At 46.3% G+C, this 22,528-nt stretch overlaps 1 protein-coding gene across 4 annotated transcripts in view; it reads right to left on the reverse strand.

Annotated features, from left to right (window-relative positions):
• Nucleotides 1-22,528, reverse strand: part of MAMLD1 (mastermind like domain containing 1) — a 118,580-nt gene that overhangs the window by 38,618 nt on the left and 57,434 nt on the right. For all 4 annotated transcript variants that reach the window (XM_044936579.2, XM_025275868.3, XM_025275867.3 and 1 more), the window contains exon 2: nucleotides 14,948-15,106. In XM_044936579.2, the coding sequence (XP_044792514.1) occupies nucleotides 14,948-15,043 (96 nt within the window). In that variant the 5' untranslated portion in view covers nucleotides 15,044-15,106. The remainder of the gene's footprint in view (nucleotides 1-14,947; nucleotides 15,107-22,528) is intronic.

Raw genomic sequence — 22,528 nt, forward strand, 5'->3', positions numbered from 1 at the left:
ACGATGACCTGCATGTGAAAGTGAAGGGGGTGGAGCACAGGATTCTGTGGAAACCACCTAAACGCCAACGCTCTCGTAGCTCCATTTCCCCTGAAGCCCTTTCCCATGAAGAAACCTCTTTCTGACTTGGCAGGCTCACCGGGGCATCCAGTGATGGTCCTGAGACATGCCCTCACATTTGGCTCGCTGGAGGGCCAAGGCGTGTGTGTGTGGGCCACCTGCTAGCGTGACAGTCGTTATGACTCTCACAGCAGAGTGGACATCAAAAGAGGTCCCCTGGGGCTGCACATCCAGGGCCTTGCTGCCCATCGGATTCACCTTGAAACCCCCAGCTTCCTGGCTCTACCACCACCGTCTCCTCCAGGCTGGGGCCCAGGCCCCCAAGCTCTGTCACAGCTCCCTGGCTAATTCTCAGTGGACCACCAAGTTGATAACCACCGGCCTAGAGCATGGGTGGGGCAGGATGGCCTAGAGCCCTGGTGTCAAGGCAGACATGACAATGCATTGGCCTCAACACAGAATCTCTGAGTCCTGAGTTTGTTTATATAATCAGTGTCCTTTTAGTTCTCATCTCATGATGCTGCTCAGACTATTATGGGAAATGGGACACAATCTCTGACGTTTAGTGGACCCTCATTAATTGCTGGCTGGCATTACAGAGGGCAGATATGGAAGTGCTCTGGGAATCCAACCCTGTCCTTTGAAGATGGGGGCCCTGAGACCCAGGGATGGGCAGCATGGCCAGAGGGCCCCAGGGGTGCCCGCAGATGCAGGGCCTGCCTCCACCGCTCAGCTACCTCTGGACTCAGTCTTCATTCCCCCACAGCAGGACGCTGACCACCTCATCCCTGCAGGGCGGGCTCCCCCTCTCTGAGATAGGGGACTTGCTTACTTCTCTGCCTTTCTTCTTAGAAGTCTGCAACCCCAACAAAGACACTTTCGGGGGGTAGCTCTACCACCAGATTAATGAGGCCTGACTAGCAGGGGTGGGCAGGAAGGGGCTGGGGTGGGCTGCAGGAGGCACACGAGAGACCCTCCACTCCACCCAGGAGTGCTTACTATGGACGTGACCCACAGCAGGTGCTCAGTAAACAGTAGCTGAATGAATGCATGGCCAATGAACACAAATGACCTAGCACCCAGCTAGCTGTTTCGTGTCTTCCTGGCCATTCATTCAATAAGTTAAGGGCTGCAGACAAGCTACCGTGTTTAAGACTGAAATTTGGTCTCTTATATTTTTGCCCGAAGACTTAAAAGGAAATCCAATATATCGAAAATAGAAATGTCTAAAATGGATCAGTAAGGAATGACTCAGTGTGGGCTTTACATAGGATCCCCTGCTGGGAGTCTGAGCTGGCAATAGCTATGCCCAACATGACACTCTTAATGTCTTGGAATCAACCGAAGTTGAATGTCAGGGAAGTCTACATAGGACCAGGTTGGGGAAGGATGGGGTTGGGGGGATGGGAAGGAAAGTAGGGAGGGCAGGGGCTGTGAGTTGCAAGGGCCTGGACTTCCTGGCTCACACTGTAGTTTCAAGGTATTTCATTTAACTGTGGGTTGGCCATTATCCTTTTGGGATTAAAGGAGCAAGAGGTAGGGAAGGTAGACCACGACCACCAGATGCTAAAGTTAATAGTGGGAACCACTGGCAAGGAAAGGGGCCTCTAACTCTCTGAAATGAGAGTATGTGCCCCCAAATTTTCAGGCACTCACTGAGTGCTGCCAAGCCACTATTCCCCACTCAGTTCCACTTTGCTAGTGGCTGCAGCTTTGCATTTTCAGATTTTATAGGGAGAGCTTTCAATGGTTGGCCTAAAGTAACCTGGCTCGATGGCCAGATCCCCAGCCAAGCCTAAATAAGCTGAAGGAAGTTGGCTGTGTGGACAGACGTACTTAGCCAGGCTATACCAGCATCTGCTCTCACCAGGCCTCTGGGAAGCGTGGCGATCTATTGCAAGTTCAGTGTCTCCTCCATCAGGATCCCATGACTGCTTACTCATCTCTATTGCGAGAAATCCGCCTGGCTTTCCCTGCTGCTGGTGCCATGCTGACACCATGGCTGGGTCACCTGGACACCTGGGTGCTGCCGCCACTGAGGTCAGCCTGTCTGGGCTGGGGTGCTTGATTGAAATGGGTGGCCACCCTTCTGATCAAGTGCCACAGAGAGCTTGCTACCCTGGAATGACTTCCCTTCTCAGCGTCATGTTGGGGGCAGCAGGTCCCCACCAAACTTCCAAACCCTTCTAAATAGCTTTACCTATGGCCATTTTCCAGTCTTTGTGGACTCCGTACAGCAAGCTGTGGAACCAGTTGCCAGGCAGCCCCTACTTCCTCCAGGTGGGCCTTGTACTACCCGTGACCCCGCCCTCTCACTGGGAGGGCTTTATTTTTTTTTAACAATAAGGGAATCAGTAGCCACCTGCAGGATTGCCAGAGGCCATATCTCAACCTTCCCTGTTTACATGAAACAGGATGGGTTATGATCTGCTCATGGTCCACAGCTAGCTAGGGGCTAACACTAGCACTAGACCCCCGAGGCCTGTGGTGTGGAGGGGGGAAGGGCAAGTGAGGGATGGTGCCCTGGCGTCTTTTAGAAAGGAATGACTTTATCTCCATCCACCAGGACCAGCAGAGTCCCATTTCATAATCGGGTAGACAAAGCCACCAATGTGATCCTCACGACCTGATAAACATTCATTAAAATGCATTTCAAAGCATGTGATGCCTTCCCCGCCCCCTAAATAATGAGAAAACAAAGGCAACCCTTCTGATAGGGGCCAACTTCAGCTCTGAAGTCAACATTATTTCTGTTCTGTCTGAACAATGACATATGGCAATTCTTCCCTTTCTACATTTTAGTCTGGAATGGCAAAAAAAAGAAAAAGGCAACAAAATCTTGGAAAAAGGTCTAGGTTATAAGAGTACAGTCTGGGCTCAGAAAACAGGCATAAATAGAAGAAAGAATATTTTATATATATGTATATATTACTATTTCATATATATATATATATGTATATAACTCATTCCAAGGAAGTCTGGCGGGCTGCTATAAACACTTAATTTTGGACACTCTAGCTGGTGGTTTAACAAGAACACCTACAAAAGGCCAGCAAAAATATGCACTATCCATTTTGGCTAAGAATGTAGGAGGGTGTACGTGTCCAAGAGAGACCATTTTTTTCCCTCCAGAGGCCCTGAGCAAAAGCATCTCAAAGCTGGAAATCGCCTGTGGTGGTGCAGTCTTCCCTTCCTCCCTCACTAGCGCCCCCTGCGGCTCAGCTAGGCCGGTCTGCTTTTGCTTCTCTCAGGCTCGCTCTCTCACAAGACTACCCACCCACCGTCAACCCCTTCCACGTGCTGTTACATATGCTTCCAGTGAGTTGCCAGGAACCTCACGCTGGCCAACGAGCTTGGATTTCAAGGCCTCTGAGACAAGAGTGTTTCCCAGTAGACTTGCTCAGAACAGAGATGACATGGTGGGGCCTGGGCTAGGCAGCCTCAGAATAGAATAAGGGAAGATGCAGCAGGACCAGGACAGGGTTTGCAGGAAGAGAGAGGAGGCGAACTAAATCCCCACAAACTAAAACTGACATTTCTGTAGCACAAACAGGACTTTCAGCAGAAAGACTTTTCAGAACTATAAAGACCTGAGGCTGTGGAGAATCCCGGGGTGGATGGGAATGGCAGGGAATCCTGAATGCTGATTGGCTTCTAGAGGAGTCAGTTTGTCTCAGGAATGAATCTCTGCTAAGAGGTGGTTTGGAGCCAGAATCTTACCCGGGCTTGCCCTGAGCTGGCAGGCTTCATGCTTGGCAGAGGCAGGCTGGGTGGAGGAGGGAGCCCTGGAGTGGCACCAGCAGACCTGATGGAAGTCCTACCACCTCCATCTGCTGTGTGACTATGGGCAAGTCACTCCCCCCGCTAAGCCTCGATTTCTTCTGCAGAATGAGTACACAGTTTGCTTGCCCTGGGTGCCTCACAGTATCTTTGAGGAGTACACATCAGAAGCACTTATTATCGCTGATGTCACTCCCCAGGCCCTGGTCCCCAGGCTGCCACAGTGCCCTCCAGTGTGGGCCTCGGCTTGCTCTCTGGCAAATGAAGTCACATCCTCTAGGATCTGGACATGAGGCTGAGAGTGGAAGGAGATGAGCAGCCTGGCACTGACACTGACCTGACAGCCAGTGGTGCTGCTTGCCACCACCCACCACTCTGGGCTCCACCACCCTTTCTGCAACCCTCAGCCATCCCAACCTGAGTGATCTCAACAGCAGCCCCCACAGATGGGGATTTTCTAGAACTGTGTTCTCCCTTTATGTAGTGCAGGCATACCAGGTGGAAAAATTGGTAGTTCTAAGAATGGCCTCAAACTCACAGAGGCATATGGATTTAAGGGGCTCATAATTCATCCTGTACCACCCTCTAAGAAGCCTCCAAATAGTCCATCATTGACCAAGTGTTTCTCAAGTCCGCGCCTTGCACTCCTACACTGTCAGGACTGCTGGGCCCTTAATGCCTGGCCAACCCCCTCCCTTTCACATGAGGGTTCACGAGGCGCAGAGCAAGGAAGAGATGTGCCCATGGACCAGTTCAGTTTCTCTGACTCCCAGGTTGGCCTCTTTCCACTGGAAGAAACCCTGCCCTGGATTCCTCCAAACACCTCCCCAAGTAGCATCATCAGGGGGACAAAGATGACTACTTGGGGGAGAAGAGAAAGATGGAGTTGCTTTCGAGTACCAGGATGGATTTGACAAGGTTGAAGGCAGGTCTTGAAGCTTAAGCAGAAGGGGACTTCACTTCTGCCTCTGCCCCAACAATGGGCTAAATAAGATGGAGACAGACTTTAGACCATGGCAGGAAGGAATTTTCCTGCATGGGAAACTCAACAGCTGTGTAGGCACGGGAAGAATCCAGAGACACCTGACTCATCTGGTGTATTCTGGAGGTCACATGCTTACCGAATAAGCACATTTTAGTGGCTGGGCACCAACTCCTGGCTCTAAAATACACAAACTGCCTGCAGATGTATGCAGTTCAATGAAGAGATCTTCGAGTCAGGCTGTTTCAGCTCTGATGTCATAAAAGCAGAGGCTGGGAGGGAACATGGGATGACGAGCTTTGGGTCAGTGCACAGACCCTCCACATGCTTTAGGTCCTCTTTTTTTTCCAGGTTTATTGAGGTATGCTTGACAATAAAATTCTAATTCTTGAGGTTGTACAATTTGAATTTTTTAAAAGCACACAATGTGATGATTTACTATAAGTATACACTGTGAAATGATTTAGGTCCTCTTTTTCTCAAAATGAGGCAAAATTCATAGAGCATAAAATTAAGCTTTTTTGAGTGTACAAGTCTGTGGCCTCTGGTATGTCTGCAGTGCTCTGCAACCCAGATGGGGAGAGTGAGGCCGCTCACAAATCTGTTATCAGAATCATGTGAGCTTAGAGATGGAACGTGAGCTTAGGGTCTGGCATGGTGCTCATATCAAATACATAAGTCTCTGTCTTTCCACTCTTGAAAACGCAAACACTTTCTTGGTGGTCCTAAAATAGTCTGTAACACAGTTACTCAGCAGCATTTGCCGTTCAAGGCAGATCTGCCTTTACTCATTGGCGGCATTCCTGAACAGCTGTGTGCAAGGCTAACTCTTGTCAACCAGATCATAAATGCAACAAGAATTTGCCATTGGAAGGAAATCCTCAGTAAAGGCTTTTATGAAGTGGAAGATCTCTCATCCAAACTTATCTTTCTTAAAGGTGTAGCACTCAGAGGTATTGGCCTTTCTCCTAATGCATCTTTACTCACTTTCAGCTGCAGACATGTGCTGATGTTCCAGAGTTCCAAGGCGCACAGCAATAAGAGCAGTTTTACGTATTGAGAATAATGACAACCTGAAACTATTCTTTTCTTTCACTGTGTGTGGAAAGTGTCTGTTATGGCACCAGAGAATATGTCAGACAGCCTGAAAAATTTCCCCTGCCTGTGTATGTCTGTGTGAATGTGATGGTGTTGGTGATGGAGGTGGTATTGGTGCTGGTAAATGAGGTGGTGTTGGTGTTTGGTGGAGGTGGTGTTGGTGGTGTTGGTGTTTGGTGGAGATGGTAGTGTTGGTGTTTGGTGGAGGTGAAGGTGTTGGTGTTTGGTGGAGGTGAAGGTGTTGGTGTTTGGTGGAGGTGGTGTTGGTGGTGTTGGTGTTTGGTGGAGATGGTAGTGTTGGTGTTTGGTGGAGATGGTAGTGTTGGTGTTTGGTGGAGGTGAAGGTGTTGGTGTTTGGTGGAGGTGAAGGTGTTGGTGTTTGGTGGAGGTGGTGTTGGTGGAGGTGCTAATGGTGGTGGTGATGCTTTAACAGGTAGTGGCTAGGGTGCTGATGGTTAAGGCACCATTCCTACAGAGTGCTTCCTTTCTGGTCCACCTCACTGTAAGAAGCTGCACTGACTGGGCCAGGGGAAGACTGAAAGTGTTAACAATTCTGAATGTATTATTAATGTATTATTAACAGAGACTTCAAAAGTGTCTCCTTGTCATCATTCATAATTACCTTTTTCTCACTTGGAAAACTGAAGCTGAATTATTGGCAAAAACACAAGAGATTTTTGTTTGTTAAAATGCTGCCAATAAAGTAATTCTGTCAGATTTAAGTACAGGAAAGGGCAAGGCATTCTTTAAGTTCCTTAGCTGTCACGTGGCTTAAAAATAATAGGATGGACAGCACTCAGCTACTGTACTCTTAGCTCTTTGAAGCCATATATTCAGAAAGCAGACGTTGGATGTTGGTGTCTGGGGGCTGGCTTCCTGGAGATATTTTATATTGGCCAAGTTCATTGTTCTAAAGTCCAAAGGCTTGACTTAAAGGAGAAAGAAAAAGAGGCAAGACAATGCTGAGATTTTCTGATGGTGTCATGCAGGCAGCCCTAACACTGGACAACTTTAGTGTCTCAAGTTTATTCTAGAAAAAGAGAGTGGCATGGAGCATCTGTTCACTATAGAAAGGGAGGCTTCTAACTGTACAAAGCAGGGCTGTTTAGGGGACCCAGAACAGAGACCCTCTCAGAATAAGCACACACTGGGTAGAGGAGTGGGGAACCAGACTCCAAAGGAGCTGGAATTCAAGTACAGACAGTACACAAAGAGCAAGAACAAGAACAGAGTGTGAGCAGGATCCTTCAGAGGACCGAAGGGGAGTGATGTGACAGTGTTCAGGAGGACGGGTGCAGAATGCTCCAGGCAGGAGGACAGAGGCCCTGGGGGGAAGCTCACAGCATGTTCCAGGGACAGGCAGGTGGCCAGTGTGCTCGGTGCATAGCGAGCCAGGGGGACACCTGTGGCTCACAGAGAGCTTTGCCACCCTGGGAAGGGGGTGGATGGGAAGATATTTGCAGTGGGAAACCACTGTCGGGGGTGGTTGCACCAAGGAATGACCAGCTCTGTCTATTTGTAAAAGGTCTGCCTGGATGGTGATGGGAGAGCTGTGGCTCAGGAGAGGAAGCAGAACTCCTGGAGAGGTGTCAAAATCTGTGATAGTCCCTCAAGTGGCCCAGACTTATGAGAGGAAACTACGGCCTTGGGAAAAATGATCCAAAGCCCAGTGACTTAGATTGGGGCTGTAAAACTTTCTGTAAGGCTCGAAGAGTAACTATCTTAGACTTTGCAGGCCATGTACTCCCTGCTGAAACTCTAGAGTGGACAATATGTTAATGAATGGGTGTGGCTTGTGCCAATAAAACTTTATTTAGAAAAACAGGCTGTGGGCCGCATTTCGTCCATGGGTGGGAGTTTGCCTAGCCCTGACCTACCACACAGGCATCTACCCCAAGGCACAGAGGTTATTTCCAAATTGCCTTCCTCACACTGCAGGGGCATACATAGGCTTAGTAGCAGGCAACATTTTCAGAGCTGAAAAGTTTCAAGATTTCAACCATCAGATAAGCTAGGTGACCATTTCTGAACTGGGTAAGGCATGCAGTAGTCTCAAATGCCATGTTTAACCTTCACTAATGACAGTTGTTATTACTGCCCATCTGTTGGCAGGTGCTCCGTGGGTTCCATGAAAGGAAGGTTGGGGCTTCCTCCTCATCTCTGTACCCCCAGACTGCCTAGTCTCGTGACAGGGCTCAGCTGGCATCTGCAGATGTGAATTAAGCCAGGGAACAAAAGATTTCCTGCAAATGACCCTGGTCGCTTCTATTCCCAGCACAAGGCCAAGAGGCAAGCACTTTCCAGAAATTATGATGAACTCACTATCTGGCCCCATGAAGGACACCCCTTCGCCTTTTGTGTGTTCAGGGCCTCTTGTGTTCGACAAAGAGGGTGACCTGGAGAGTTTCTGAGGGATCTTCTGGCAAAAAGGGAAGGCAGCCACTGCTCACTGAGCATTCACTGTATGTCGGGGATGGAGTCAGGTCTCAGCGTCATGAGAGCACCTGCCAGCTGACTGCCTTGGGGAGCAATGAGCCTGGAGAAGAGCTCTGGATGGGGATCAGGAGAGGGACTGTGCCCTGCAGCCCCAGAGGGATGCAGACAAAGGCAGGTTGGTGCAGAGGGATCGGGGCGGGAGGGAGGGAGGGGTGGCACCAGCCACATGTGGGTCTTGGGTCTGGGTCCTTGGTGGTCAAATTCACCCTGGGCTCCTGCCTGCCTTTCTAATTTTGTTACTTTGGGGTTTGGTGATCTGGTGATGGGAGGAGGAAGGAGATGATGAGCAGAAAGGAAAGGCCAAGGGGCAGAAGGCAGGGTTTTGACAAATTATTATACGTCAACTGCAGACATTAAAATCTGTAGGCCAAGCCTTAAAAGTTCATGCTTCCTGTCCCCAGGTCTAGAACTGGGCACGCCAGGGGCAGCTTATGACATGCATCTCCACAATCTGAGCCACGCTGAGTTCTCCAGCTGGGGATTTTCAATGAAAGTAAGAGGCTCCATCCTGCACAGGTCAACCCAGAGTTTGATGTGCCCAGGGCCTGTGAACCAGGGCTGCCCCATGCCAGCCTGTACATACCCTAGTGGGCTCTCCTGTCTCCCTGACCTGGGGTCCAACACTGTCTATCCTGCCCCCACCCCAGGGAGCTCAAGCTCCAGACACCTGTCACCTCAGGCCTGATGTCAAGAAAGCTGGGGCCAGGGGCTGGACAGGAATGCAGTCACGGCCAGTGTGGGCTCCTGGAAGTTAAGAAATAGGCAGTGCCAGTGAGTGCCAGCTGCCAAGTAGACCTGCCCCTTTCAGGAGCCTCCCCTGAGCATGGACTGTGGTGGATTTTCAGGTCACCGCTGTGCTGGATGGTGCTACCCTGGCGGGACCTGGATGCACAGCCCAGTGGTATCCTGCCAGGCCAGCAGTGTACTGCCCTCATGGAGAGGCCAGGCTGAAGGCAAGGCCTCTGCCTGGCAGGGCGTCTGGAACAGGGTCCAGCCCTCCCTGCAGGAGAAGGGGGCGGGAGGAAAGGAAGCGAACAGCTGCGTGCTCCGTGGGGGGGAATCCCCAAATAGAACGGCGCACACACACTGCAGGCTGTGACCCAGAACGCTCAGAGTGGCACCACCCTGAGCTCCAAGACACTTGTCTCCCATCACCCTTCTGAGTCAATGCCCATCTCTGATCATTTTTTTTTTTCAAAGTGCTAACAGTGTAATAACCTGTGTGGTTTACGCTGAGTTCAGACCCATACCTTGTTCACAGTCATCTGACGTGGACAGAGGGCAGAGTCCCATGCAGGATTCCAGTAACTCTCAGGGACAGCTGCCTCCCCGAGGAGCTGATGCCTGGAGCCCCACCCCCAACCCCTGGGTCCAGAAAGCTCCCCTCTCCTGGGGCTGGAGCCGCACAGGCACCATGCCTGAAGCCTGCATGAAGCAGGGGACACCAGGCTGCCTCTCCAGATTTCTAAGACAGCTGTTTTGACCACTTAGCCCAGGACCTGGGTGGCTGTCCCTACCTCCCTGTGGGGTTTTAATTATACTGGCTCTTAGCTCCCAGGCTGGGCAGCTGGTGATGCCAGTCAGAAGATTCCATGGAGCCACGAGTATGAAGTCAAGATGCCTCTCCACTCTATCTCTGTTTATGGGCTGTCTGCCACTGGAGGGGACTGTCCAGGCAATCTAGGGCTCTGTTCTGTCCACTGCTATAGCCTGAACCCCAAGTTGTGCCCGACTGGGGAGGACTCTGTCTGTCTTAACTCCCAACTGGGGAATGGAAAGCAGGCAAGGAAGAGGAGCTTTGGAGTCAGTGCACCTGGGTTTGAGATCTGAGTTTCCAACCTACTGCCCATATAATACTGGGAAAGCCCCTCGGTCCCCTCCCTGGTGAAATGGAGATCTTGGTCCGCGTGTCACAGGAGTAGACAAACTACTGTCTATGAAGGAGCATGCCCTTCTCCTCTGAGCTTCTGAGGACAGATCTGTTCCCAGTGAAGGAAGCCTGAGAAATCTGCCCTTGACTGGGAGCTGCTGTAGCCCAGTGTCTAGCACAGGGCTGGGTGCACAGGAAGGACCCCAGAAAATTGGCAGGATGGGCCCTCTGACTTCAGGAGGAAAAGAACTTACTCACACAAAGTGCCAGGCAGAGCCTGGGGATGAAATGCGATGTCTCCTCACTGAGTCCCCCCTACTCTTTTTGCAAATAAAAGGGTGTGCTTCCGGGGCTGCTGGGCACAAAGTCCCAAACTTAGCACGGCGGCGAATGAATGGCCCTCCTCCTTTATCTGAAGCAGACAGACAGACAAGGCTCCTTTCTTCCCTTTCTTCAGCTCCCTTTGCATTTAGAGGTGACAAGAAGGGGTGAGCGGTTGGTTAAGGTCATACCATGGGTACAAAGCAGGCTGCACTTGGGGCCACCCAAATGGGGACCCTTGATATAGCTCCCCTTTTCATACTGTTCATGGGGTTCTCAAGGCAAGAATACTGAAGTGGTCTGCCATTCCCTTCTCTAGTGGACCATGTTTTGTCAGAACTCTCCACCATGACCCATCCATCTTGGGTGGCCCTACATGGCATGGCTCATAGTTTCATTGAGTTAGGCAAGGCTGTGATCCATGTGATCAGTTTGGTTAGTTTTCTGTGATTGTCGTTTTCATTCTGTCTGCCCTATGATGGATGAGAACAAGAGGCTTGTGCAAGCTTCCTGATGAGAGGGACTGGCTGTGGGGGGAAAAAAGCTATGGTTTTTCCAGTAGTCATGTACAGATGTGAGAGCTGGACAATAAAAAAGGCTGAGCACCGAAGGATTGACGCCTTCAAACTGTGGTGCTGGAGAATAGTCTTAAGAGTCCCTTGGATAGCAAGGAGAGCAAATGAGTTAATACTAAAGGAAATACACCCTGCATATTCATTGGAAGGACTGATGCTGAAGCTGAAGCTCCAATATTTTGGCCACCTGATGCAAAGAACTGACTCACTGGAAAAGACCCTGATGCTGGGAAAGATTGAAGGCAAAAGAAGGGGACGACAGAGGATGAGATGGTTGGATGGCATCACCGACTCAATGGACATGAGCTTGAGCAAACTCTGGGAGATGGTGAAAGAGGACAGGCAGAGAACAGAGGACAAGCCAGGAGCACGGCATGCCTTTCCTTTTCTGACTGTATGTCTAATACCTTAAAAGCTTCCATTTCATCTGGAGCTGCCTTATGAAGGGAATAGATGGCTGCTCAGAGCTGGGGAATCTTTACCACTTTGGGTGGGGTGTAGACTGAGACAGAGACAACTTAGTTCCAACTCCACCCGAACTCCAAAACACACCCACCTGGCATGCTAGTATTTGAGAGATTTGTGTGCTAGTCTTCAATCCACTCACCATGCTGGGGGAGGAATGGATGGAGATCTTAACTTCAAAAAGAGGGGCCAAATGTTTTGCCTCCTGTTAAAACTCCATACACTCACTGCCGGGACTGGATGCCTTATTAAGCTTGAGTGGATGCCCAAACGTTCAAAAGGTAAAACTCCAGATCACACAAGAGTCATTAAGCAATCAGGCAGCTGAATGAATGAACAAATGCTGAGAGGGTGCTGTGCTTTCTTATGATAACTACTCCCGCCTGACATGTACTCAGGGTTTTGTGGTTTTCAACATGATTCAGAGCCAAGAGACAGCAGAGGCCATCAGCGAAGAAAGCAGGCTCTGAGCTCTGCTGTGTCTTAGCTCTGTGACTTTGTCAAGTTCCTTAACCTGAGTCTCAGTTTCCTGGGGATAGCCTCTTTATCTCAGGGTTATTTTCAGGATTACAGGAGATAAGGCACCCTGAATGCTTAGCAAGTGCCTGGCACCTAGTCAATTCTCAAATAAAAGTGGCTATTCTTACTCCTGGTTAATTTGATCTTTGTCCTCAGGGTGGGTAAAGGATGGCCAAAGCCCCATGGCTAGTTAGGAGCAGAAGCAAGACTGGAATCAGGTGTCCTGAGCCCTGGTCTTAAGTCAAGAGCGATCATCACATCGGATGCATGTTTTCCTATATGGGAACTCACAATGATTCACATGGAGATCCCAGGGCTGTTTAAAAGAACTCTCCTTTGGGACTGATATAATTTTATGAACAGATATTGACTTGAAATTAGTTTTTTTGTTAGTCCATTTCTTGGAAAAGGACAAGAAAACCAGGTAAGCTGATGTCTGCATCAGACCTTCTCCACTGAGGCTGCTGGCAGGAAGAGACAGGGTGGTGCTAGGGACGTGATTCCAGAAGCACACAGTTTCCCAGGATGGGGCTGCGGGGTATCATCCCTGGACACTAGAAAACATCCGAGGGAAAGCAAGCACAGGAAACAGCCAAGACCCCAGTCCAGGCCACACTCAGAAACACTAGCCCTGCTCCTGCCAAGGACCGCCTCTTGGTGCTCCCATTCTGGGTCCTGTACTTGTCTGGACAGCAGGTTTCATGGTGAACTGACTGGCCATTATGCTTTGAAACTGTCTGTCTCTGTCCACAATCAAGGGGTTGCTGAACTACTCAGCATGTGGGGCCTGTAGGGCAGAGCTCCACGTGGGTACCGGTTACCTTACTGAAGCTTCCGGGGTTGACTAGCCAAGATAAGTCAGTTATGCTCAAACCAAGAGCTGCCCCAGCTACTGGTGGCCACATCAGCAGTGCCTGGCTCGGTCAGGCTCCACATTTACCCATCAGGCACAGCCAAGAGAGTGGGCTCCTTGAGTGTCAGACCCTTCAGAGGCCACAGGAATCTTCCAGGAAGATGAACGTGGCTTTTATTGCCAAGAGGACTTATCCGAGAGACTTGCTTTTGGAGCCTAAGGCTTATTTTTTTGGATCTGCTCAACTGAGGCAGGTCCTTGGTCTTCTAGGACAGCTTGGACTTTCGGAACCAGCTCACTCAGAGCTACAGAACAAGGGGTGTTGCGGAGGAGGGAGAAACGCTAAAGCAATGCATGTGCATTTTTGGCCAGGCTTACAAAGGACTCTAAAGGCCACCTGCAAAGAGAAGCCAAGCCCAGAAATGGTGTGAGCCAAGTCTATTTCTCCAGAGTGAGGGTACGGGTGGCTGCTCGGAGGACGTGTTATAGGAGGAACCCATCCTGCATCCAGATCTACACCAGTCAAAACCAAGCCGGTTACTTAACTAGTCACACTTTACACAGGGGTGGTGGGGCTCACAGGGTAAGAGGAAGAGGATCCTGCACCTTCAACCCCCAACACAATCTTTTCTCCTTGGGATGGAAACAAGTGTGGAACAAAGGAGAAATTGCAAGACCCGCTGAAACTGAGCCTGGTCTCTGGATGTATCACCAAGAGGTTTTCCTTCACAGACTTAGTTCTTGACCATAAAAGAGAAGCAAGAGCTAGAAAGGGTAATGAGGATGGAGGGTGGAGATTGACTTGGAAAGATGCCTGATGGGATGGCTGGCAATTTGGAGGACAGGATATGGGTAAGTAATTGCTCCCTCTCTGCCATCCCATCTGATCGGTATCCTTTTCGAGGTAAACAAAGTTTTGTAAATGTCTCAACTACCACCTTCTCAATATATTTTTAGTGACAGACAACGAGGTCAAAAAAGAGAAAAAAGATTTCAACCATGTCCTCACTCCCTGACAGCTGTGCAAAGATCAGAATTCTCACCTAAACAGAAAACTGACTTACTCAAAGTAGACTGCCCTTGGAATTGGAGAAGCTGGGCCCTCTAGTTATGTGAAATGACATTACCTCAAAGCCCCCAGCTTCCATTTCTCTGAACAGGAAGGAAACAGACCCACGGGTCTAGAAGAGCCATTTCCTCTCTGCTCTATTAATTGCCGAGATTAAGCAAGCCACTCCTTTGTGGACCTAATGCACTGAGATAACAGCCATTGTGCTTGCAGCACCTCCTAGTAACCAAGCTAACTTGGTAGACTAGTGAGGTTGCAGGCTTTTATTGTCAGTCAACCAACCAATGGCTCCCATGTCCCTTTCTAGAATCCTGGCTCCCCAAACTACTTCTGGAATCCCTAACCCTTGAGTTTCACACTCATGGATGATGTCTGAGTTCTGAGGGAGGCAAGCAGAAATTTGTCAGGTGAGTTTTTAAAAGGACATCAGGGCCAGAGAGTCGAATGGGAGTATCTTTCAGCGCCCTACTCACTGGCTTCCTGTCCTCAGTGGTACTAGGAAGCTAATGTAATATGTCCAGTGCCTGTCATCCCCAAATTCCTGGCTTCCATTAAGAGAAAACGTATATTTTTTTCCCTTTTCACCCTTTGTCTTTTCCTAGTTAAAGGGGTGTACGCAGAGAGAGCTGGACTGGGAATCCAGACGGAGCCTTGGACTCTCCTGCTCTTCCTGAAACTCACAAGGAGCAAGGTCAGCTCATCTCCTGGATCTTTTCTAGGTCATATTTCAGTTTCTTTACATTTGGGGTTGGTATCTTGCCACCAAGTTTGCACAGAGAACTTCAACAACACATCTTATGTTCAAATTTAAGGTTAGAAACATTCAAAGCCCCCCTCCCCCCATAGCCCATTGTCTGACCGATTCCTGGAGCTTTCTGGGCTCCTGACGATTTCCCACCATGGCGAAATGGGGAAGCATGCTCTTGACTACATGTCGACTTTTCCAGTCATCCATTGTTTGACCTGCAATTTTATTCTTGACTCTCCCAGGCGCTTCCCAAACGACCTAGACACAGGGCTTAGGGAGACAAAAAGTACACTGTCTTTCAGACACAAAGATGAAACCATTGACCCCGTGAATCACAGACTTGCACTCCAAGGACAGGTTTGGGTGGAGTTGGCTACATGCATTTTTCTTGTCTCTCTTTCCACCCCACCACCCTCACTGATCCCTTCCCACCTCCAGGGATGAGGGGCACATCTGGTAGGCAGTTGGCTGGGATGAGATGGCAGTCTCTGGAGAGCTGAGGGATGGGTAGAGGAACAGCCCGATGTGACTAAATGACATCGGGCTTCAAGGCAGAGAAGGCTTTTCTGCAGGACACCATGAGATCTTCTGTTCTCTAACACAGAATTTTTTTTTTTAATATGAAAACCAAGGTAGTTGGATCAGGTGATGGCTTAACTGCCCTTTCAGCTCTATTGAAGCCTTCGGTCCATAGAAGGGGCACCTGCCAACTCTGCCCCTGTGAGCACCAAACCAAGTGAGCGGACTAACAGGTCATAACCTGACAATCACTGGAAGGAAGCAATGGCTGTTGGAAGGGGCTCACGAAACTCCGGTGCACTGGTTTACAAAAAGGTAACCGAACCGGCTGCGATCACGATCATGGCTGTGCCAGCTGATGCCCTCTATGACAGACAAGCAGACACATGCAAACCCAGGGACAGCAGATGTGTTTTGTTTTATTTCTTTTTGTTTCTCAGAATGTCAACATGGAATTAGAGCTCTGCCAAGAGATTCATTTGTGAGGGAAGCTCTCCTTCCCTAGATCTCCTTGGCAGGACAAATACAGGTCTAAAATTTCCGTATCCACATATCTAGCTCTGGAAAAGTGCAGACGTACTTTCCCCATTCCCCCAGTGCATACAACTGAAACCTCTGGGCCTTACATATAAAACAAGCACCAGAAGATCCTGAAAGGTGGGGAGAAGAAAGCAAACTGGATAAAGACCTTGGGATATAGGGAACGACGCAGTGGAAAACTCCCTGGGTTTTCTTTTTGCCTCGTAGATCCCAGACTGGGACTGAAGAAGCAGACAACCCAAAGTACCAATGAACACAGACAAAACAGCTCCTGCAAAAGTCTCCTCTCTTTATTCAAAGGGCCAGTAAAGGGGCAGTCTCCCAAGACTGAAAACTTTTATGCAAGAGCCAGTCTTCTTCAGCTAAACACCACAGACAAAAGGGTGGTCCCACCCAGTCCCATCAGCAAAGGCCAGTTGGGAGCTTAGACTCCACCCCGCCGAACAGAAATGAGTCATCTCCCCTGTTCCTGCCAGGGTGGTGTTAGAGGATGCCGCACAGAGGCAGGACCTTTGCCCCTGCACAGGGTCATGAGTCTACATCCCATCCCTTCCAATGTCAGCAGAGGTCACATGGGGAACAGTAATGAGGCACTCTTGCCCATCCCACCCACAGTGGCATTAGCAGAAGCCCAGTGGGGAGCTGGAACTATCATCACTGCCCAGCAGCAATGAGAAGTTCCAACCTCCTTGGTGTCAATGAAGGCTAAGTGGAGAATCTGGATTTCCATAGTTACCTGGCAGAAATGAGACAGTGCACCCCTTTCCCTGCCAGAGCATTGTCAGAGAAAGCCAGCTAAACAGAAGATCTAAATGAGTGCTGAAAATCACACTTCAGGTATGGAAGGGGAATCAAAACATTCTCAGATGAACAAAAACTAAAAGAATTCATTAACAACAGACTTCTCCTAAGAGAATGGCTAAAGGGAGCTCTCTAAACAGAGAGGAAGTGATAAAAGAAGATGTTTTAGACATGAGGAAAAAGGAACCATGGAAAGAGAAAAAACATGGGTAAATAGAATAGACTTTCCTTTTCCTTAAAAAGTTTTCTAAATTATATTTGGCAGCTGAAGAAATGTATATATGATGTAGTACCAAGAAACACCAAAAAAATGGCATACAGAAAGATACATGCAGAAACACCATACACGAATCAGCAAATGAAATTCTAAAAAATTTTCAAGTCACCCACAGGAATACAGGAAAAAGAAAGTAGGGACAAATACAGAAAGCAAACAGAAATTAAAAATAAATTGGCAGAATTAAGCACTAATATCAGTAAGTACATTAAGTGAAAATGATCTAAATACAGCAATTAAAAAGAGATGTTGACAGAGTCAATTAAAAAAAAAACAAACATAACACAACTATATGCTGTCTGCAAGATGCTCACCTCAAATATAATGATATGGGCATGTAGAAAGTAAAAGGATGAAAAAACTTTTAAAAACAAGCAGGGGTGGCTCTGGTAACATCAAATAACTTCAGAACAAAGAAAATGACCAGACACAGAGAAGGGCAAAGGATCAGTCTACCAAGAAGACAAAGTAATTCTAAATGTGTATGCACCAAACAACATAGCTACATGATATACACATCAAAATTAACAGTAACTGAAAGAAGAAATAGAAAATTTGACATTCATAATGGAGACTTCAATGTCCTCTCTCAATAACTGATAGAACAATTAGAAAATCAGCAAGATATAAAAGAACTCAACACCATCACCATTTAATAAGATCTAAGTGATATTTATAGAACACTCCATCAAGGAAACTCCATCAAGAATGTAAAATTTACATTCTTTTCAAGAATCCAAGAAATATATACCAATACAGACACCATTTGGACTATAAAACAATCTACAAAAATTTAAAAGTATTGAAGTAATATATGCTATTTTCTCTGACTACAGTGGAATCACAATAGGAAACAAAAACAGAAATGACAACAGGAAAATCTCCAAACACTTGGAAACTACGCAACAAACTTCAAAAAAAACCTCAGGAGTCAAAGAGGAGGTCTCAAGAGAAATTTTTAAAATAAACTGAACTAAATGAAAATGAAAATATATTACATCAAAATTTGTGGGACACAAGTAAATCTGTGCTGAGAGAGATATTTACAGTTATAACAGAAATGAGGGTAAGTTTAAAATCTATAAGTTTCCACCCAAGGAACCAAGAAAAAGGAGAATAAACCCAAAGCAAACAAAGAAGGGAATATAAAAACCAGATATTAAAATTAATATTGAAATGATATTAAAAACAGCCAACAAGCCCATGTAAATATGCTCAGTATCAACAGATGTTCAGTCAGTTCAGTTCAGTCGCTCAGTCATGTCCGACTCTTTGCGACCCCATGAATCGCAGCATGCCAGGCCTCCGTGTCCATCACCAACTCCTGGAGTTCACTCAGACTCATGTCCATTGAGTCAGTGATGCCATCCAGCCATCTCATCCTCTGTCGTCCCCTTCTCCTCCTGCCTCCAATCCCTCCCAGCATCAGAGTCTTTTCCAATGAGTCAACTCTTCGCATGAGGTGGCCAAATTACTGGAGTTTCAGCTTTAGCATCATTCCTTCCAAAGAAATCCCAGGGCTGATCTCCTTCAGAATGGACTGGTTGGATCTCCTTGCAGTCCAAGGGACTCTCAAGAGTCTTTTCCAACACCACAGTTCAAAAGCATCAATTCTTTGGTGCTCAGCTTTCTTCACAGTCCAACTCTCACATCCATACATGACCACAGGAAAAACCATAGCCTTGACTAGACGGACATTTGTTGGCAAAGTAATGTCTCTGCTTTTCAATATGCTATCTAGGTTGGTCATAACTTTTCTTCCAAGGAGTAAGCGTCTTTTAATTTCATGGCTGCAGTCACCATCTGCAGTGATTTTGGAGCCCAAAAAAATAAAGTCTGACACTGTTTCCACTGTTTCCCCATCTATTTCCCATGAAGTGATGGGACCAGATGCCATGATCTTTGTTTTCTGAATGTTGAGTTTTAAGCCAACTTTTTCACTCTCCTCTTTCACCTTCATCAAGAGGCTCTTTAGTTCCTCTTTACTTTCTGCCATAAGGGTGGTGTCATCTGCATATCTGAGGTTATTGATATTTCTCCCGGCAATCTTGATTCCAGCTTGTGTTTCTTCCAGCCCAGCATTTCTCATGATGTACTCTGCATATAAGTTAAATAAGCAGGGTGACAATATACAGCCTTGACGTACTCCTTTTCCTATTTGGAACCAGTCTGTTGTTCCATGTCCAGTTCTAACTGTTGCTTCCTGACCTGCATATACATTTCTCAAGAGGCAGGTCAGGTGGTCTAGTATTCCCATCTCTTTCAGAATTTTACACGGTTTATTGTGATCCACACAGTCAAAGGCTTTGACATAGTCAATAAAGCAGAAATAGATGTTTTTCTGGAATTCTCTTGCTTTTTTGATGATCCAGCAGATGTTGGCAATTTGATCTCTGGCTCCTCTGCCTTTTATAAAACCAAAGGAGAAAAGCAAAGGAGAAAAGGAGAGATATAAGCATCTGAATGCAGAGTTCCAAAGAATAGCAAGAAGAAATAAAAAAGCCTTCCTCAGAGATCAATGCAAAGAAAGAGAGGAAAACAACAGAACAAGAAAATTAGAGATACCAAGGGAACATTTCATGCAAAGATGTCCTTTATTGAATAAAGGACAGAAATGGTATGGACCTAACAGAACCAGAAGGTATTAAGAATGGCAAGAATACACAGAAGAACTGTACAAAAAAGATCTTCACGACCCAGATAATCACGATGGTGTGATCACTGACCTAGAGCCAGACATCCTGGAATGTGAAGTCAAGTGGGTCTTAGAAGGCATCACTACGAACAAAGCTAGTGGAGGTGATGGAATTCCAGTTGAGCTATTTCAAATCCTGAAAGATGATGCTGTGAAAGTGCTGCACTCAATATGCCAGCAAATTTGGAAAACTCAGCAGTGACCACAGGACTGGAAAAGGTCAGTTTTCATTCTAATCCCAAAGAAAGGTAATGCCAAAGAATGTTCAAACTACCGCACAATTGTACTCATCTTACACGCTAGTAAAGTAATGCTCAAAATTCTCCAAGCTAGGCTTCAGCAAGAGATGTTAGAGAAATGCAAATCAAAACTATGACATACCATTTCATACACAGTAGGACGGCATAATAAAGAAAGGGAAATAACAAGTGTTGACAAGAATGTGGAAAAATTGGAACACTCATACATTGCTGGTGGGAACTGAAACATTACAGCTGCTAGGGAAAGCAGTTTGGCAGTTCTTCCAAAAAAAGTAACATGGAATTACCATCAGACCCTGCAATTCCATTCCTACATATATACCCAAAAGAAATGAAGATCGATATTCAAATATTTCTACACAAATGTTCACAGTAGCATTATTCATGATAATCAAAAGGTGGAAACAACCCAAATGGCCATCAATGTGTAAATAGATAAACAAAATTTGCCTTGTCCTTACCACTGACTTATTCAGCCATACAAAGGAATAAATTATTGGCATATAGATAAAACCTACTAAGTGAAACAAGTCAGTCACCAAAGGTCACATATTATATGATGCCATTTATACAAAATATCCAGAATAGCTGAATTCATGGAGACAGAAAGCAGATTGGGGGTTGACAGGGACTGAGGGCAGGGGAGAAGAGGGGACTAACTGCTTACTAGAGATGAGGCTTTACTTTGGGTGATGTAAATTTTCAGGATCTAGATAGAGGAGATGGTATAGTACATTGTGAATGGACGAATGCCACTAATTGTCATCTGAATTTCACCTTTATTTGTTTGAAAAACCCACCAAATACTGGCAAAAATGAGAGAAACTGGATTATTTATGCATTGTTTGAGAGAATGAAAAATGGCAAAGCTACTCTGGAAAACTCTTTTGGCAGTTTCTTAAAAACTGAACATGTAATTATTACATGGCCCAGGATTTGCACTCCTAGGTATTTATCCCAGAGGAATAAAGACTTGTATTCATACAAAAATTGGCAAACAAGCATTAATAGTAGCTTTACTCAAGATAGCCTCAAACCAGAAACAACCCAGAAATCTTTGAATGGATGAACGATTAAACAAACTTGTACCTACATACCATGGTATACCACTCAGGAGTAAAGACATGACTGTTGATAAGGACTTGGATGAGTCTGTAGAGAATTATGCTGAGTGAAAAAAAGGCAATCCCCCAAACTTAGCCACTGTGTGATTCCATTTATATAACATTCTTAAAATGGCAAAACTATAGAAATGGACTGATTAGATGTTGCCAAGGAGTAAGGAAGGGGTTGGTGTGGAAGGGAAGTGGACGCGTCCATCAATTGGTGAAATGAGGGATTCATGTGGAGATGGACATGTTCTGTACCTTGACTGTACCCATGTTGGCATCCCAGTTGTAATATAGCTTTGCAAGATGCTATCATTAGGCAAAGCTAGTTAAGACGGCACAAGGGATCTCTTTGCATTATTTCTTACACATGCATGTAAATCTACAATTGTCTCAAATCCACAAATTCAGTTACAATCATATGATCATATTATTTGATACAGAAGAAGCACATCACAAAATTCAACACCCATTCATGATGAAAACTCTCAGAAAACCAGGACTAGAGAGGAACTTCCTCAACTTGACAAAAAGCATCTGCAATATTTCTACAGCTAACATCACATTTAATAATTAAAGATGAAAGCTTTCCCTCCAAGTTTGGTGACATGGCAAGGATAACTACTCTCACCATTGCTCGTATCAAATCAATATGTTGAACATCTTAAACTTACCCCATGTTGTGTATCAAATATATTCCCAAGAAAACAAAAAACAAACCAGAAACAGTACTGGAGGTTCTAGCTAGTTCATTAAGGCAAGAGAATGAAATAAAAGGAATACATATTAGAAGTAAAACTATGTCTATTTGTAGGTGATTTGATTTTCTACATGGAAACCTTAAAAAATTTACAAAGTATATCCTGGAACTAATAAGCAAGTTCAGAAAGGACTCAGAATACAAGATCAACATATAAAAATCAATTGCACTTATAAATTCCAGCAAAGAATGCATGGGCACTGGGATTAAAAATACGGTACAGTTTACTATTGCTCAAATACTTCTACAGTGAAAATCAAGCAGATCACATCCAGGATTGTATGCTAAAAACTATGAAACACTAATGAAAGATCAAAGATGCTATAAATGTATAAAGGGATATTCTGTGTTTACAGAATGAAAGACTCAACATTGTACAGATATCAATTTTTCTCAAATTGATATACAGTTTTATCAAATTCCTATCAAAATCCCAGCATGATTTTTGGTAGATACAGATAAAATTATTCTAAAATTTCTATGGAAATGTAAGGGAAGGAGAAGAGATGAAACAATTCTGACAAAGAAGAATCAAGTGGAAGGAATCAACTTACCCAGTTTCAAGACTTATTATATGACTGCATTAAACAAGATAGTGTGGTATTGGCAGAGGGACAGACACATTGATTACTAGAACAGAACAGATTCCGGAAATAGATCCACATAAATATGCCCAACTGAGTCTTGACAAAAATGCAAAAGCAATTCAGTGCAGGAATGGCAGCATTTTT

The sequence above is a fragment of the Bubalus bubalis genome, chromosome X, assembly GCF_019923935.1.
Source record: "Bubalus bubalis isolate 160015118507 breed Murrah chromosome X, NDDB_SH_1, whole genome shotgun sequence".
Lineage (NCBI taxonomy): Eukaryota > Metazoa > Chordata > Mammalia > Artiodactyla > Bovidae > Bubalus > Bubalus bubalis.